The sequence below is a fragment of the Myotis myotis genome, unplaced genomic scaffold, assembly GCF_014108235.1.
Source record: "Myotis myotis isolate mMyoMyo1 unplaced genomic scaffold, mMyoMyo1.p scaffold_m19_p_2, whole genome shotgun sequence".
In the NCBI taxonomy this organism is placed as follows: domain Eukaryota; kingdom Metazoa; phylum Chordata; class Mammalia; order Chiroptera; family Vespertilionidae; genus Myotis; species Myotis myotis.
In genome coordinates this window covers 63,678,092-63,696,837 of record NW_023416324.1, presented here as the reverse complement: position 1 = coordinate 63,696,837, position 18,746 = coordinate 63,678,092, and the positions used below count along the sequence as shown (strand labels likewise).

The window sequence follows — 18,746 nt, the reverse complement described above, 5'->3', positions numbered from 1 at the left end:
TTTCTATTGAGAAATCAGCTGATAGTCGTATGGGTACTCCCTTGTAGGTAACAAACTGTTTTTCTCTTGCTGCTTTTAAGATTCTCTCTTTGTCTTTTGCTCTTGGCATTTTAATTATATGTCTTGGTGTGGTCCTCTTTGGATTCCTTTTGTTTGGGGTTCTCTGAGCATCTTGGACTTGTAAGTCTATTTCTTTCACCAGGTAGGGGAAGTTTTCTGTCATTATTTCTCCAAATAGGTTTTCAATATCTTGCTCTCTCTCTTCTTCTGGCACCCCCATAATTTGGATGTTGGTACACTTGAAGTTGTCCCAGAGGCTCCTTACACTATCTTCATATTTTTGGATTCTTTTTTCTTTTTGTTTTTCCGGTTGGGCGTTTTTTGCTTCTTCGTATTTCAAATCTTTGACTTGATTCTTGGGATCCTCTAGTCTGCTGTTGGATCTCTGTATAATATTTTTTATTTCAGTCAGTGTATGCTTAATTTCTAGTTGGTCCTTTTTCGTATCCTCGAGGGTCTCACTAGATTTATGGAGGATCTCACTAAATTTATCGGCGGTTTCTAAAAAATTCTTGAAAAACCTTATAATTGTGGTTTTGAACTCTATATCCAGTTGTTTGCTTTCCTCCATTTCTGTCATTTGTGACCTGTTTCTTTGTCTTCGTATTTTGCCTGCTTCCCTGTGTTGGTAGAGTGGATTTCTATGCTATGTGTCCTATAGGGCCCAGTGGCTCAGCCTCCCCAATTACCTGAGGTGGACACTCTTGGTACACTCCTTTGTGGGCTGTGTGCACAGTCTTGTTGTAGATAAGCCTTGATTGTTCTAGGTATCACTGGGAGGAATTGACCTCCTGGCCAATTGGCTGTGAGAATCAGCTGTGGTTATGGTGGGAGAACTTCTGTGCTGGAGACACACTTATGGGGCAAGACTTGCTTCAGCGGGGCTTTGATGCTCACTGAGTCTGCCCCCTGAGTGTGTCCCTTATGGATTTGAGGAGTTGTAATCTGGATGGTCCACTCTGACCACTGGGTATACTGGCTCTTGGATCTCTAAAGAGGTGCTAATTTAGCCTCTGCCTGAGGCTACCCAGCAGGAGCTATGGAGAGATCTTCAGATTCCTCTTCTTTGTTTGGAGTTTGGAGGTGCCCAGATGAGGCCCAGCTGTGAAGCAATGCAAGCTGCTGTGGGGCCTTGGGCCTTCTTTTGGATGTTCTGGGTCTCTCTGACCCAGCTGCAGTTAGTTAGGTAATTTTAGAATGCAAAGGGCCAGGGCATTCATATGCAAAAGCCTCTGCGCACAACTTGGGTGGGGCGGTGTCTCGGGGACTCAACAGGGTGGAGCAAACAGCTATGGCTGATCCTCAGCCCTGCTCTAAGCGGCCCCGGGTCTCACTGTTCCATGGTAATTGCTGCAAGCTCCTCTGAGAGAAAGCCGCCCTCAAGTTCTGCCTGATGCCAGACAGTCCAGTTTCTCTCCGTATGAGTCTGGGTCCCCAGAGACTGGCCCAGAACTGGCATTCAGAGTAGTCGGGAGCTTGTGTCTCCCTCCCGATTGAAAAAGACAACCACGTCCTCAGTTGCCAGCCCTTTTCACGTGTGCCTCCGTACCTCTGCACTTTACTTCCGCACCTCCTCTGAGTCTCAGTGTGCTTTTCTCTTTCCTTCTAGTTGTAGAATTTCCACACTGCCAGCCTTCCTGTGGTTCTGGATGATGTCCGTTTTGTCTTTTAGTTGTATTTTGAAGTGGTTGTGTGAGGCAGAAATTTCCGGTGTTTACCTATGCCGCCATCTTCGTTTCTCAAGGATATGTTTTTATTGATTTGAGAGGGAGGGAGGGAGGGAGGGAGAGAGAGAGAGAGAGAGAGAGAGAGAGATCGATGTGAGAAACACTGATACGTTACCTCTTGCACAAGCCTCAACTGAGAGGAACCTGTAACCTGGATATGTGTCCTGACCAAAGATCGAACCCTAAACGTTTCGGTTTATGGGTCAGTGCTCCAACCAACTGAGCCATACTGGCCAGTGCAGTTTTTTATTTTTAGTACATATAAAAAATAGTGTTGCAAAAAAAAATTAAAAAATAATGTTGCATGGAGGTAAGTAATCTATTCTAATAGTTAAACAATTATATACTACTGTTATTTACTGATCCATATTTTCCTCATTGATTTAAAAATCCAATTTTTGTCATATACTAAATATAATTTTAGTGCATTCTTCTGTTCAATCAACCTCTATATTTCTTATATTAACATCTTATTATTCGTTTTTTATACATTTTAATATGTAATAAGTACTGAGATTTTCCATTTAGTATTTCTTTCAAATTTCATTAGTCTTTCCTATTTATTTTCCTATATGAATTTTAAATTAATTTTGTCATATTTCCCTTCTCCCAACTGTTATACTTTTGTTTGAAATTGCATTAAAGTTTTATTGATTTGGAAAAAACTGGTATGCGTCTTCCCATCTAGGAACCTGGTCTATTTTCCAAGTCGTTTTTGTCAGTAAATTTTAAAAGTTTTAAAAATATGTCTTGCAAAAATCTTTTAAAGTTGTTTATAAGTTTTACTAACTTTTATAAACTTATGAATTTTTAGATGGTAATTATATTCAATCAAAAATAATTATTAACTTTGTTGATAAATGAGTTATGTTTTTATAATCCTATAGCATTGGAGGACAAATTAATTTTAATAATTTATAATTCCTATTTATATATTTCTTGTTAGACTTCATTTGCTGCTTTGAAGGACGAGGTTGTTTCTGTTGAAAATGAACTCTCAGAATTGCAAGAAGTAGAAAAACAACAGAAAAACCTTATTGAAATGTATAAAACTCAGGTGACCACTGCAATTATTTTAATGTTTGTAGGTAGACAATTTAAAACACTGCATTTGTTTATGATCTACATAAACAGAACTGAAGAAAGGTGGAGCTATTATTAGAAAGGTGATAGAACATGACATGTCCTAAGTGTTTCTTAAGGTCCCAAATATTTGTATTAATAGATGACTGCTGATTCCTGATTTAAACATTCATTGCCTATGTATGTGTTGGATATTCTTAAAAGTAGATCTAAAATTAATTACATAGATGTAATGTAAACCTCATGTATAATCTTGTTTATGTTTGTCATCTTGTATATTTAATGGTATTGATTTGGAATATGACTCCTTTCTAGGGTCATTAAAGCCCAAGACTCCCTTTTTCCCAATAAACAAAGTTTCATTCAGATTTACTCCTGTGAAATGCCTGAAAAGTACATATGACAATATATATGGAGTAGAGCATGTGCTGAATCGTAATTTACAGAAAATCGTAGGTTTGGGAAATGTGGTATTCAAGAAAAACTTTATGAGAAAGATGGGATTTATGTAGGTCTGTGAATAATGGGTAACAATAGTCAATAAAGAGTTTGATTTTATGGGAAGAGAACATTTAAATTAAAGAGTAATGAACTAAAAATAAAAGCTTAAAGGGGGCATAGTGTAGGTAAGTAGGAAGGGGCTGCATCTGGATGGCTTAGATGGGAAGATGGAGTTGAGATATCCAGTGAGTCATCCAAGCCAGAGGTAGAAATGGAGCCTATGAAGGTTGGTGGCACATGTTACTAAGAATGTCATCCCAACTGGTTGTTTGGGTTTAATTCCTTTGTAGGAATATCATGGGTGAGTTACCTTACTCTAGGCTCTGGGCCTTGCACAAAGTGCTCAGTCAGCTATTGTTTTTAGCAGGTTTTGATTTGGAGGGTAAAACAATTGGTATGGGAGCTAGTTTGAACCAGAGGCTGGTTCTTTAAAGTGACATTGACCTGCAAGTGAAGATCTCTCTAATATTCAGAGCTCAAGTGAAGAGTCTAGACCAGCCGTGGGCAAACTACGGCCTGCGGGCTGCATCCGGCCCGTTTGAAATGAATAAAACTATTGAAAAAAAAGACCGTACCCTTTTATGTAATGATGTTTACTTTGAATTTATATTAGGTCACACAAACACTCCATCCGTGCTTTTGTTCCGGCCCTCCGGTCCAGTTTAAGAACCCATTGTGGCCCTCGAGTCAAAAAGTTTGCCCACCCCTGGTCTAGAAGTATTAATGGGAAAAGACGGGTAAATCATAAAAGGATTGTTAATTAGAGGAGAGCACTGAGTGATTCCTGTATTTAAAGAAAGAGTAACATTAGATAAACCTACTGAGATATTAACAGGGAAATAATGATTTGTTTGAAATTGAAAATTCAAACTTTTAGCTTTTAATTTTATATTATGGCTCTAATAATAAAATAATAGATGTTACTCTAATAATACTCTATTATCAGGTACAAAAATTGCAAGAAGCAGCTGAAATGGTGAAAAGCAGATGTGAAAATTTGCTAAGTGAAAATAACCTTATAACAAAAAACAAAAATAAAAAATTAGAGAAGGTAAGTTTGACATTTTAAATAATAAAGTAATATTTATGTTTTAGACTTTATAAATATTATACAAATATCTTTCACTGTGGTTATTTTCTCTATTTTAGACCTAGGAATGATCTGTTCTCCGTCTCTGTAGGAGTTTATTTTCTGAGGAAATAATGTTTCTTCCAGGCTTGAAATGGTGTTTGTTTTTATGAATGTTTTTTCACTTTTTCTTTAATATTTGGAAGATCACATAAACATTTAATTATTTTTACTCAAGAGCAGACTTAAATAGCTAAATAAATGGTTATCACTGAGCTTCATCAACCATAAGTATGCAAACTTGAGTACCTCTTATTTTTAATCTCACCTGTTTTTCTGACAGTAAATCTTTTGTGTCTAAAAAAGCAAAGTAAATATTCTCTGCCAAATGCTTTGTTGGAAGAAAAATGATATCATAGAAAAAAACCCCACATCATTTCCTTTTTTTCACCCTATTTCAACAGAATGAGAGGAAGGCCAATGTTGGCAAGTTATGATGTTTTTGTGAATATTTTTAAATGAAACCACATCCCTTTTTGGGTCTTTTTATGTTTTTTGGTCAAGCAGCAGTGAAAGCCATGGGATGCTCGCTCCTGGCTGGAGAGGTCATGGGATGTTACTGTTCAGTTCCAACTGAGTGTAACATGGTCTCTGTTCTGGATTTTCTCCATATGTTGGGACTGAGAAGTTCAAGTGAGGAATCAGTGTGAGAGTTCAGCCAGCACAGGCATTCTGCTGTTTAGACAGAGATAGATAACCCACCAAATGTGCAGTTTACTACTTTCCTAGAATTACTCTTCCTATTTTTAGCACCTTAGAGGAAAAATCATTTCATATATCTTGGTCTCCTTTTCTCATGAGACTTACCAATGCACCTGTCTCCTGTTTCGCTAGGCAGCACTGTAAATAAAAGCCCATTTACACACCCTGTTCCAAAGGCAGATGGAGCAGGAGCTGAGTTTTTCAGATACTGTGAGGTTACAGTGATTTCTTATTTGTATTAAACCAGAAAATTCTTTGTTTTTAAGTGAAATTCTTCCTTTTATTTTTCCACTGTTTTAAGTCTCCTGGTTTTCTGATGGGCTCTTAGATGTTTGGAAGGTGTGCTTTGTTCTAGTTTTACCTTTTGTGATTAAGAATGCCAGATGTTGCATAGTAGCTCTAGGTGGTCCCTATGTCAGGGAAAGAGATGGTGCTTGCTTTTCCTCCCTATGAACATCCTAAATCAGGGGTCCTCAAACTTTTTAAACAGGGGGCCAGTTCACTGTCCCTCAGACCGTTGGAGGGCCGGACTATAGTTTAAAAAAAACAACTGTGAACAAATTCCTATGCACACTGCACATATCTTATTTTGAAGTAAAAAAACAAAACAGGAACAAATACAATATTTGTATTTGCATGTGGCCCGCGGGCCGTAGTTTGAGGACCCCTGTCCTAAATGGTTATTTTTTTTTTCTTAACAGTACAAGCATATCTTAGGGTTGCTTCTTGTCATAACTCTACAAAAGTGCTACTGTAAGGAACTGCAGTAGCCAAAGAGATTAACATAGGTAAAATTAAAGAGATTTACTTCGTAGTACCATTAATGATCAAATAGTCTACTGAGGACTGATGATATTAGCTATCTTAAAATAATATACAGTAAAGCCCACCGATTTGGACTAAGATGAGTGCAGCAAGGCTGCTCTAATTGAAATATCTGAATTAGAAGATGGAATGACAAAAAGTGACAGTTACTTTAGATTGAAGGCTAGAAAGCTACCATGCCAGCTTTATCAGTACATAAATGACAGGATTCAAAAGTTTCTTTTCCTAAGGAGGTTAAACATTCTCCCTCCACACTAATATTACTATGTTCATTTATTCAACAAACTTTTTGAAAACTAAAGTATAACCCACTTTTTGAGTTATATGTTCTTACTTAGCAGAGTCTAACTTAATGTTAATTCACATTTATTTGATGGAATCTTTTTGTTTAAAACCATTATTCCTAAATTATATATTATGTTATCAGCGTATCTAGTATTTAAGGTAGTGAAAACAGTAATGCTGTGTGATCTTACACTTATTTCCCTAATGCCGCACCTCAGATGAGAGGCCAGATGGAGTCTCATCTGAAGGAGTTAGAGGACGTCCGAGATTCCCTGACGGCGGCGGAACGGAGGCTTCAGGAGTGTCAGGAGAGTCTGGAGCACTACAAGGAGACGTGTGCGGACCAAGCGCACACCATTAGGGAGCTTCAGGGCCAGGTGTCCAGCCGTCATTCTCACTTTGCTACCTGTGTTAAAGCAACGCTTATGAATGCTTTCACCAATTGAGGCACTCATGTCAGGGATTGATTTATTTTACTGCCATCTATATCAGTTGATAAAGTACCAGTTTATCAGATACAGTACTATTATTTTGCAAGCTATTTGCTAGTATTTTATAGTAAAAAAATTGTAAGCAGAATTAATTGCTTGTTTGGTTTATTCATATAAATCTATATTTAGATATTTGAGGACATGGTAATAGCATAAGAGAAGGAGCAATGCTATGTTTACTAGTACATATATATTTTTTGATGTCAGGATAAGGTTAATTATTGTCATTTATCTCACAAAAATTAGAGTGTATTTCAATTAGAATTGCACATCAAGTTTACTTGGATTATTTCCAATTTTTTTGGACATACTTTTTCACTTCACTAGAGCAGGGATCAAGGATGCCCTGTTAACACCACATAGCCATCTTCTAAGTCAATGCCTAGCACATATAGTAAGCACTTAATAAATATATTTTTTAATTAAGTACTTTTTTTTCAAAGAAGCATGTCCAAGGATGGTAGTATTTTTCCGTATTTGCAAAACAATTTTAGGAATGATTCCCTATCTTCCAAATGTAGTTTGGATTTTAATCTTGAAATGCATCCTGTTTTTAAAAACATGCAAAACAAAACGTTGCTGAATTTAAATTCCTGATAAGAGATTTCTAAGAAAATGTCAAATTACGTAGATAACCTAAGTTACTAATTGAAATTATGAAAATTTTTTTATTTATTTCAAAGCTTCTGAAACAATTTAAATACAGCTTTTTTAAGCATTGGGAAGAACATTCTGTCTTGGTGTAGGCAAGTGTATTTTCATTGATTTCCTTGTTAATTTAATTTGCTTTTCACAAATATGTTTTTTCTTCATAGTTGCTTCACAGATATTCAATTATCAATCACTACTTAAGTGAAACAAAAATTATAAGAGTAACTCTAAGTATTCGACAGTTTTTAAAATCTTCACACTGACTTAATAAAATAAATGACCTTTTGCAATGGAACATTTTTTTCAGAATGTTTTAATAGCCATCTTTCAGAAAAATTTGTAGTAGATGATTTTTTATAAGGTAGCATAGCTTTTAAAAACTTAACCAATGTGATATTTCTTGGTGTCTCTGTGTAGGAGTAATAATAATATTTTCTTTAGAAATTTATTATAAAGAAAAAATTTTTCTCTTTTAGTTTGATGGAAATCAAAATCTTCTGACAGAGCTTTCTCTGGAAGAGGAAAATTATCTTATTCAGTTGAAGTGTGAAAACCTTAAACAGTAAGTACTAAATTGACTTATAATTGGTGTTGCATTTTTCTCTATACACTGTAATTTTAAAATATATGTTTTCTGTAAAAAGAAAATTAGAACAGATGGATGCAGAAAATAAAGAGCTTGAAAAGAAGCTGGAAAACCAAGAAGAATGTCTTAAGCACAGCAATCTTAAGTTTAAAGAGAAGTCTGCAGAATATACAGCATTGGCTAGACAGCTGGAAGCTGCTTTAGAAGAAGGAAGACAAAAGGTACAGATGGCCTTTATTTAGAAACTTTTTAATTAGTTTACCAAAGAGTCCTCTTTAAACAGACAATATCTCATCTTGCCAAACCTACATTTAGTTATTGTTTTTATCCTGATGACAGGGTGAAGAGAGCAGTTACATTTTGTTTTTTACCTACTTGTGCCTTTTGGAGCTAAACAGATATCTTACTGGACCAGAGTTTCTTTACCAGATCATGATGATGTGGCAGGATAAAGGGCAGAGATGGAAAACACTTTGAAGGAGTATTCTCCTCCTCTCACCTTTACCCTCCCATTAAAAAATAAATAAATGAGTAAAATAAAACCAGAACATATGTGCAAATTATTGAACATTTTGTTTTCGATCAGGATCTAGTGAGCAGTAAAGCTCAACTCCCTTTTCTTTGGGCAAACATTGTTGCATACATAAATACATGCAAGAATTAAATTCTAGTTAAATTCATTTGGTTAGCATTTAATAAGTATCTCACTGTGTGTCTCTACTAGTCCTGAGATGCAAAGATGAATAAGACCTGGCTCAGGACACTCATAGTCCAGGAGGGAGATGACAGGTGAACAAACATGCCATCCAGCATGTAGGTGCTACAGTAGAGGGGGAGGGTACAAGGTACTTCAACCTGAGGGCGAGGAGAAATGATTCAGGAAGATCTCAAAGAAGAGGTAAATTTATGAAATGATTTGAAAAGACGTGAGGTGGGCTCTGGTGTCCACCAGGAACAGTATTTGAATTCTGTCTCTGGTGTATTATACCCTGACCCAGGACAAGTACTCCCCTAAACTTTAGTTTCTTAATTGAAAAAATGGGGGTCATGAGTTTCCTCCTAGGATTGCATGATGCTAAAAAGAGATCATCTGCCGAAACCGGTTTGGCTCAGTGGATAGAGCGTCGGCCTGTGGACTGAAGGGTCCCAGGTTCGATTCCGGTCAGGGGCATGTGCCTGGGTTGCGGGCACATCCCCAGTGGGAGATGTGCAGGAGGCAGCTGATCGATGTTTCTCTCTCATCGATGTTTCTAACTATCTCTCTCCCTTCCTCTCTGTAAAAAATCAATAAAATATATTTAAAAAAATAAAATAAAATAAAATAAAATAAAATAAAAAGAGATCATCTATACCAGTGGTCGGCAAACTGCGGCTCGCAAGCCACATGCGGCTCTTTGGCCCCTTGAGTGTGGCCACCGAGTTTCAATCGCACTGTACATGCACGCCCGCACATTGTATTTTGTGGAAGAGCCACACTCAAGGGGCCGCAGTTTGTCGACCACTGATCTATACTTTGATGATTCTCAGATATCTCTCTCTACTCCAGACTTCTTTGTCCTCTGAAATCTAGACTCAGACATTCTACTTATTTGATATCTCCACTTAACAGAGGCATCTCAAACTGAACCTGTCCAACACTGGATTCTGAATCATTCCCTCTAAACTCCCTTCCACCCATGGTCTTTCCAAAGTGTGTTAGTGGCAGTTCCACAAAAGTCAGATAAAATCCAATATCCTTGATATGTGGCTCTTGTATCTCAAGTGTCATATACTTTTTTTTAACTCTGGGAAACTAATTTAAATGGATGTTGAAGGACACATCATTGAATAAAAGCTAAGTAATAAAATGTACTGCCATTGGTAGAATTGTAACCCAGGTTTCTCAGCGCCACCAACCTGTAGGAGGAAAACAAGAAGGGACTTTATCTTGGGTTCAGCCTAAGTGGACTTTGGAAATGCTAATGACCTCAGATTCGTGCTCATAGTGTTCAGAGTCCCCAGAGATGCGTGTGCCCTTTCCTTTCCCTCCACTGCATTGGACTGTGGGCTGTCTCTAGTTCCTGCTTCATGAGGCGTGCTGTCACTGCACTGTCACCATTGTCCACACTGTGGGACATGGCCACGGACATGGATATTTGTTCTGAGGGCTCTTTCTCCCACAGCTTTCTCCCATAACTGCCAGCACGCCTCAGTCACAGTTGCCCTCAGAATTTGTGCACAAGATATCTTGGTAAATCACTTTACAATAACTTAGAACTTAGTCCATAGGAATTAGATTAGAGGATAGTTCTTCCCACTAGTTCCTTGCTCCTTAAGTAGTCCCTGCCTCCACTCGCCTTCTTGTGGCTCCAACCCTACCCTTTTGCAAATAGGCTCCCACATATCTGAATCCTTGGAAGAACATAGCTAAGTGAGACTTTCTACTAAATAAGCAGTCAGAGAAATGTGAGAATTTAAATTCAGACCACTTGGAAAGTGAATGAATGAAAACTCAATCTCTTTTGTTGTGTATGAAGTGTATATATCACCTGCCGTCCCCCAATTCTATCCATCTAAGCATTTAATGAGAACTTCCTAGATTCTAGCACCAGTCTAGACACGACGGTGAATATAAATACTGTAAAGTGGAGATTGGTCTCAGTAAGATATAAAAATATGGTATTGGGGAGAAAACGTACTAAAGTTACAGAATAGTGCAAATGCATATACCTCTTGTATCTTAAGCCATTTTTCAGATACTATGCTACATGTGTTCCTTAACATACAACAACTTTAAACACTTTCTAATTAAATTGTCTAGCATCCAATTAATAATCTACTTGGAAAAAAGAGGTATAATGTAACTATGTCAAGGCTTTATACTTTAAAGAAAGTACATTTAGTTACTTTACTTTTTTAATGAAAATTACAGGTTTCTGAAGAAATAGAGAAAATGTCATCTAGAGAGAGGGCTTTACAAATTAAAATATTAGATCTGGAAACTGAACTTAGAAAGAAAAATGAAGAACAAAATCAACTTGTTTGCAAAATAAACAGTGTAAGTATTAGTATAGCTTATGTATTTTCATAAAAAATAAATTAGCACTTAACATTCTTACCATGTTAGTTTGCTTAAACAGTTAAAGTACAAAGTGAGGGAAATCAGAGCCATTTCTTTATTGATACTATTACAGATAACTATAAATCACACAAATTAAAAATGTAGGGTTATGCCAAAGAATTATTATCCTCATCCTCGATAGCTTCTGTTACCTTTCTGCCTGAGGTATCATTGGGTCCTTTCTGTACACATTATTTTAGCATGACAGTTGCTTAATGAAAGTTACAGATATTCTACTTTCTTTCTGTTATGAATTTTTCATTTCATTTCACAATTATTATTATGAGTTAGACTTTAATACTTTTCTTGAATAATGAATATTCTATCTTAGAAAGTTATAGGTTGGCATTAAGTAAATATTCACTATTGTTATATCTGCATAGGATATGGCTGCTTTGGTCCACTCAGCCATGAAATGAGATTATGAAATTGTCTGTGTTTAATTAGTCTTCTAATGTTTTTTCCTAAATATTCCTGAAACAGCCAACTGGCATAAGATAGTATGAAAGCTAGCACTAGTCATGACTAAATTACTTGAAAACTGTCTGCTTAACAATGACATATAAAATAATGATACTTAATTTTTTTCCAGGAGCTGGAGACTCTGGGAAAATTAATTTTTCATTCCCAAGTGTCTAAAGAGTTGAAAACCTGAAAGGTTCAAAAGTTAAATGACTTTTTAGCATGTAATATTAGTTTAATTTTATTGCCATCAAAAGTTCCATGGCAATTTCAATCAGAACAAAACATATTTCACTTTGAATTTAGCACAGGCCTTCCCTTTATTTCTAATTTTTTTTTTATCCACCATCAGAATTGCTGATATTGTAAATATGTCATGTCCTTTGGATAGTTAAAGCTTCTGAAAAAATAAAATAAGTACACTAAGATGAGATGGGTTTTGCTTTAATGCTCCCAGTACTTGGCTAAAGCTGCCAAAATAAATAGATTTAATATTTGATGCTCTATTAACCCTGAGAAATTTTACAGTAGTAAAAATCTAGAATTCTAAGCATAGATTTAGACATTGCTAAAAAGGGAGCTTATGTATTCTGTCCCTTTCAGTGGGCAGTTCAGTATTTATTTTGTATACATAACCTTACCTCCAATTGAATCGTAAACACCCAGAGAGCCTGTCTCATAATTGATTGTATCTGGTGTCTACCACAGTGCCCTGCCCATGTAGCAGGCTTTCATAGATTTTTTTTGCCCAAGTGTTCCAGTGGGGGGCAGAGTGGGTGCACAGACTAAAGGGTGTCTTCAGCAGCTTAACTCAGGCCAACCTTCCTGAAGCCTGAAGTGACTTTGGAGTCTTATCCTAAAATATATGCACATTTTGCATTCTGCCTCACAATATGTGGTTTGTATTAGTATTTTTTCCTCTGAATTGTTGAGTAACATTGATGTTCTGCAAAGATGCATTATATTCATTCTGTGACTTTGTATAGCCTAGACTAGCACGTTTCTTCATCCCACCTACTTCACCTGAGGGACATTGAGCATTGCTCAGTTTCAGAAGGTGTCTGGTATTATTGAACACCAGATGGGAGGGAGATAAAAGATTTTTCTTGTCAAGGTGTCTACATTTTAGTTGGAAGCTAAATGATACCTTGGAAATTTATATGCAACTGAATATTTTAAAACTTTATTATGTTTTTAATTTTTACTTTAAATAAAGAATACCGATAATATTAAGAGTTCATTTTATTTATGAAAGATTCTAAAAATAAAATGTTTGTATTATCAAAGCTGGAATTCTGTCCATTTTTAAGACAGCAAAAGTCATTTTTATGTTATAAAATATGAATTTTTAGGTAGAGAAAATGGCAAAAACTAGTATTAAAATGTCATGTTAGATGTGAGAAATTAGGACAGCTTTAAATAAAACCCACTTATTAAGTTAATTATGTTAAATGTGTAATAATTTGGGGCTAAAAGAATATGTAGTACAAAAAATATATCACAGTAAATATCACCCATTTACTTTTTCTTTATTTTAAAGAAAAGTGAGCTCTAAGATAAGTTATTAACAAACACATCAGATGGTTAGGAGTCTTTCTTTTAAAAAAATTAAAATTCATGTAGTCAGTTATTGTATAAAATGTTATGACTATCCTTTGATATGAATGTCATTATTGATTATCTATTTTTTTTTATTTAGAAAACACAACATCAGGAAGTATGTTTGAAAGAAATACAACATAGTCTTGAAAAGTCGGAGAATCAAAATGAGAGTATTAAGAATTATTTACAGTTTCTTAAAACTTCTTATGTAACAATGTTTGGATAAATTGTTGAATTTATTTTCTATAAGCAACAGGTTTTTATTGTGAGTCAAAAAAAAGTGATTAGGTAAAAAATATACTATCTGTTGTTATACTTTATGATTTGTGGGTGGTGGTATTAGAATTTTTATGTAAAGTTTTTTTAAAAAATTATTATCCAGTTGAAACTTAAAACAAGAGATGTTAGCATTCTTTTTTGCTGGATAATTTTTACTTAGCTCTGGTTTAATTTCTAGTTAAGTTATATTGATTTTTTGAATATTTTTTATACATACACAAAAGAAGCCAGAATCATTCTTTGTGTGTCTGTAGCCACCATCCAAGTGAATTGTAATCTATGTTAATTATGAGCCAAATACATGATTTTAAATAATGTAGATCATTGTTTTACATTGTGTAGCTATAAATGTATTAATATAATAAAGGAAAATATTCTGGATATGAATTTTTAATAATGGATAGTTATATACTTTCTAAAGATACCTCATGTCTTGATGTACTTAATATTGTTTCAGGTATATGCTAAGATACCATTATAATTTGTGTGAGGTTTAAATATACAATTTTCAGTCATAACTATTAAATGCAAACTTACATTTGAATACATTGTCCCAAGGCCAACTCACATGAGATGATCAAAATAAGCACCCTAATAAGCTTTAGGATAAAGTCTTTATTTTTGAGATGACATAGAGATAACAAGAACATGCTTCCCACAATCTCCCCCCTACATGCCAACACAGAATGCTCTAAAAGGGGATGGATGTAATAGTGATTCCTCTCAGACAGTGGAGCTGTTTATTCAAAGGGCACTCGGGTCTCAAGAGATCATTCTAAGAGGCAAGTTGTATACTACGCAGCCCAGCTTATGAACAAAGCTCAATCTTCCCAAGATGTTTCATGTTCTCCCATCAGAAATGGGGGCCTGCTTTTCTCCGGTCCCCTCACTCCTAAGAATGCCATATCATCTGCAGGGGCTTACTTCCCAATGACCCAACTACTTCATGGTATTTTTCTTAAAATAGCAAAATATAGTAATTTTATTTCCCAACATTTGCTGACAATGTTAGTGTTGCTTTAAAAAAAAAAAAATCATAGTACTTGTACTAAAACACATGCTTGACCCTTGTCCTTTTTTCATCTCCTAAGGCAGTGGTTCTCAACCTTGGCTGCACATTAGAATCACCTGGGAATCTTTCTAAAATCCTGATTTCTGGGCCTCATCCTCTGGAAATTCTGTTTCTTTGTTACTAATGTTGTGGCCCCACCCCATAACAAAGAAACAGAATTTCCGGAGGATGAGGCCCAGAAATCAGGATTTTAAAAAGATTCCCAGGTGATTCTAATGTGCAGCCAAGGTTGAGAACCACTGTCCTAAGGCAAAGTGAGCCTTAAGAAAGACTCAGGTGAAAGGAACTAAGGTTCTTGAGTATTTATTATTCACTAGATTGCTCCTTAGGGTAGAAGTCTATCTTATTCATATTTCTGTTTCAGCCATTACACAATATTTAGAATATAGTAGATACTCAGTTGATGTTTGTGGAAAGCTAGATGGATAGATGTTGAGCAGAGGAGGTGTTCATATTCCTGTTTTAGGTATGAAAAAATATAAGCATAGAGGGGTTACCGCCATGGTTGTGGTATAAAACTTTTACGTTTTAAAATCCACATGTGAACTCAAGTCTTCTGATTCTAAAATTAAAGTTCTATGTACAGTGCTCTTTTTCTGTTGGGAGCAGTGGAAGAGCAGCCACCCATCAGCAATGTTGCTCTTATTTATTGAGAACCAAAGTTCTAAGTGTGGTACATATAGTATCTCATTTAATCTTTATGCCTGATTGAGATGAGTGCTACTAACTTTTTTTTTCCACTTACTTTTCAGGAAACCCAAACATAAAAAGGTTAAGTAACTTCTCCAAAGACACACAGCTAGTATATATTTCATAAATAAAGGTAATGTTTTTGTCCAACAGTCATGCATTTACCTCACCTATGAATACATTCTCTTTTTTATATTTTTAATTTGTATCAAAGTAATTTGTGCATATGGCATTTAAAAATTGGTACCTGCAATGTTGTAGACAGGCTAGAAGGAAAAAGACTACTGCAAAGTCCCTAAGGCTGGTACTCAGATACTAGAGACACAGATGACAAAGTTAAGTTTCCCAGACCCTTGAACTTCAACAATATCTGTGTTTAGTATTTCCATGTGATGTGTTAAGCAGACATTGGGCTCTCTGGTGTATGAATGAAAGTCAGTGCCTGGTGTCCCTAAGCAGTGTCTTTGCTTCCAGCTTCCTCCTATCCAAGAAAGCCCTTGTCCCCACAGTACTAATTGGCTGGCAGGATTTTCTCTTCATCCTTGATAGTCAACACCTCATGACTTTCTTAAGTCCTAAAAGTTTTCTTCTATTGTTTATGTGATTATTACCTCTCCACATGTTCCTTATCTCCTTTCATCTGCTGATCCGACCTCCATGCAACTTGCCTTTTTCCTCAAGGTATCTGTCATGGGTTTTCTTGTTCTAAAAATTTTCTTCTATTTTTTTAAAATAAATCTGTATTGTTCAGATTATTACAATTGTTCCTCTTTTTTCCCCCCATAGCTCCCTTCCACATGGTTCCCACCCCACCCCATGCCCTTACTCCCCCACTGTCCTCGTCCATAGATTTTTGGCCAGTCTCTTCCCTCACCACCCCCACACACCCCCTTCTCCCTGAGAATTGTCTGTCCACTCCTTTTCTATGCCCCTGATTCTATTATATTCACCAGTTTATTCTGTTCATCAGATTTTTTACTCACTTGATTTTTAGATTCACTTGTTGATAGATATGTATTTGTTGTCATTTTGTTGTTCATAATTTTCATCTTTACCTTTTTCTTGTTCTTCCCCTTCTTAAAGAATACCCTTCAGCATTTCATATAATACTGGTTTGGTGGTGATGAACTCCTTTAGCTTTTCCTTATCTGTGAAGCTCTTTATCTGACCTTCAATTCTAAATGATAGCTTTGCTGGGTAGAATAATCTTGGTTGTAGGTTCTTGCTATTCATCACTTTGATTATTTCTTGCTACTCCCTTCTGGCCTGCATGGTTTCTGTTGAGAAATCAGCTGACAGTCATATGGGTACTCCCTTGTAGGTAACTAACTTTTTCTCTTGCTGCTTTTAAGATTCTCTTTTTCTCTTTTGCTCTTGGCATTTTAATTATGATGTGTCTTAGTGTGGTCCTCTTTGGATTCCTCTAGTTTGGGGTTCTTTGCGCTTCCTGGACTTGTAAGTCTATTTCTTTCACCAGGTAGGGGAAGTTTTCTGTCATTATTACTTCAAATAGGTTTTCAATATCTTGCTCTCTTTTCTTCTGGCACCCCCATAATTTGGATGTTGGTACACTTGAAGTTGTCCCAGAGGCTCCTTACACTATCTTCATATTTTTGGATTCTTTTTTCTTTTTGCTTTTCCGGTTGGGTGTTTTGTTTTTTTGCTTCTTCGTATTTCAAATCTTTGACTTGATTTTTGGGATCCTCTAGTCTGCTGTTGGATCGCTATATTATTCTTTATTTCAGTAAGTGTATGCTTAATTTCTAATTGGTCCTTTTTCATATCCTTGAGGGTCTCACTAAATTTCTTGGAGGTTTCTAGACGATTCTTGAGCAACCTTATTACCATGGTTTTGAACTCTATATCCAGTCATTTGTTTTCTTCCATTTCTTTCGTTTGTGACATGTTTCTTTGTCTCCGCATTTTGCCTGTGTTGATAGAATGGCTTTGTGTGCTAGGTGTCCTATAGGGCCCAGTGGCTCAGCCTCCCCAATTACCTGAGGTGGATACTCTTGGTGCACCCCTTTGTGGTCTGTGTGCACAGTCTTGTTGTAGTTAAGCCTTGATTGCTGTTGGTATCACTGGGAGGAATTGACCACCAGGCCAATTGGCTGTGAGGACCAGCTTTGTCTACAATGGGAGAACTACTGTGCTGGAGTCACCCTTATGGAGCAGGACTTGCTTCAGTGTGGCTTTGGCGCTCACTGAGTCTGCCCCTTGAGTGTGTCACTTATGGATGTGAAGAGTTGCACTCTGGTATGGTCTCACTCTGACCACTGGGTACACTGGCTCTTGGATTTCCAAGGAGGTGCAAAGTCAGCAACTGCCTGAGCCCACCCAGCAGGTTCTTTGTGCTTCCTGAACTTGTAAGTCTATTTCTTTCACCAGGTAGGGGAAGTTTTCTGTTGTTATTTCTTCAAATAGGTTTTCAATATCTTGCTCTCTCTCTCTTCTTCTGGCACCCCCATAATTTGGATGTTGGTACACTTGAAGTCCCAGAGGCTCCTTACACTATCTTCATATTTTTGCATTCTTTTACAGAGACCTGCAGATTCCTCCTCTTGGTTTGGGGTTTGGAAGTACCCAGATAAGGCCCAGCTGTGAAGCAATGCAAGCTGCTGTCTAGGCCTTCTTTTGGAGGCTTTGGTGCTCTTTGACCCAGCTTCAGTTTGTTAGGTTTTAGATTGTAAAAGAACAGGCCATTCATATGCACAAGCCTCTGCTCACAGCTTGGGTGGGGTTATAAATTGGGTGGGGTGGGGTCTCAGGGAATCATCAGGGCAGAGCAAACTGCAATGGCTGCCAGTCTGCTCTGCCTCGGAGAGGTCTCGGGGTCTGCAATGAAGCCGCCTTTGCGTTCTGGCCTGATGCCAGACAGTCCACTTTCTCCCGTGTGAGTCTGGGTCCTCAGAATCTCGCCCGGAACTGGAGTTCAGAGTAATTGGGAGCTAGTATCTCCCTCCCAATTGAAAAAGACAATAGCGTACCCAGTTGCCAGCCCTTTTCCACGCGCGCCTCCACACCTCTACACCTCTGCACCTCCTACCCACTTCAATGCGCTTTTCTCTTTCCTTCTAGTTGTAGAATTTCCACTCAGCCAGTCTTCCCATGGTTCTAGATGATATCCATTTCGTCTTTTAGTTGTATTTTTGATGTGGTTGTGCAAGGCAGCAAGTACAAGTATGTACCAGTGCTGCCATCTTGGTTCCTCTCTCTCCTTTTGCTTATGTGATTATTACCTCTCCACATGTTCCTTTTCTCCTTTCATCTGCTGGATCTGACCTCCATGCAACTTGTCTTTTTTCTCATGGTATCTGTCACTAATAGGCTTCTCGAGGGCAGTCATTCTCTTTTTCTGTTAGATTTTGAATTTATAATTAAATCATGTTGTTGTTTTTTAGTTCCTGAAAGTGTTCATTTTTAGTGCTGTAATTCCATTATATTTTCATTAAAATTCTCTCCTGTTTCTTCCATTAGTTCTACATCAGTAGGCATCTCCAG

The 18,746-nt window shown here is 36.8% G+C and overlaps 1 protein-coding gene across 7 annotated transcripts in view; it reads left to right on the top strand.

Annotated features, from left to right (window-relative positions):
• The window catches only part of ODF2L (outer dense fiber of sperm tails 2 like), a 40,227-nt gene extending 26,361 nt beyond the window's left edge, over positions 1-13,866 (top strand). For 3 of the 7 annotated variants that reach the window (XM_036351860.1, XM_036351855.1, XM_036351856.1), the window contains 7 exons: positions 2,734-2,844; positions 4,318-4,422; positions 6,531-6,689; positions 7,931-8,016; positions 8,099-8,261; positions 10,952-11,077; positions 13,302-13,866. In XM_036351860.1, coding sequence (XP_036207753.1) covers positions 2,734-2,844; positions 4,318-4,422; positions 6,531-6,689; positions 7,931-8,016; positions 8,099-8,261; positions 10,952-11,077; positions 13,302-13,430 — 879 coding nt within the window. In that variant the 3' untranslated portion in view covers positions 13,431-13,866. Of the gene's footprint in view, positions 1-2,733; positions 2,845-4,317; positions 4,423-6,530; positions 6,690-7,930; positions 8,017-8,098; positions 8,262-8,379; positions 8,533-10,951; positions 11,078-13,301 lie in introns of those variants that run through there. The other 4 variants (XM_036351857.1, XM_036351862.1, XM_036351861.1 and 1 more) reach the window with 4 other exon arrangements.
• Positions 13,867-18,746: the final 4,880 nt, after the last annotated feature.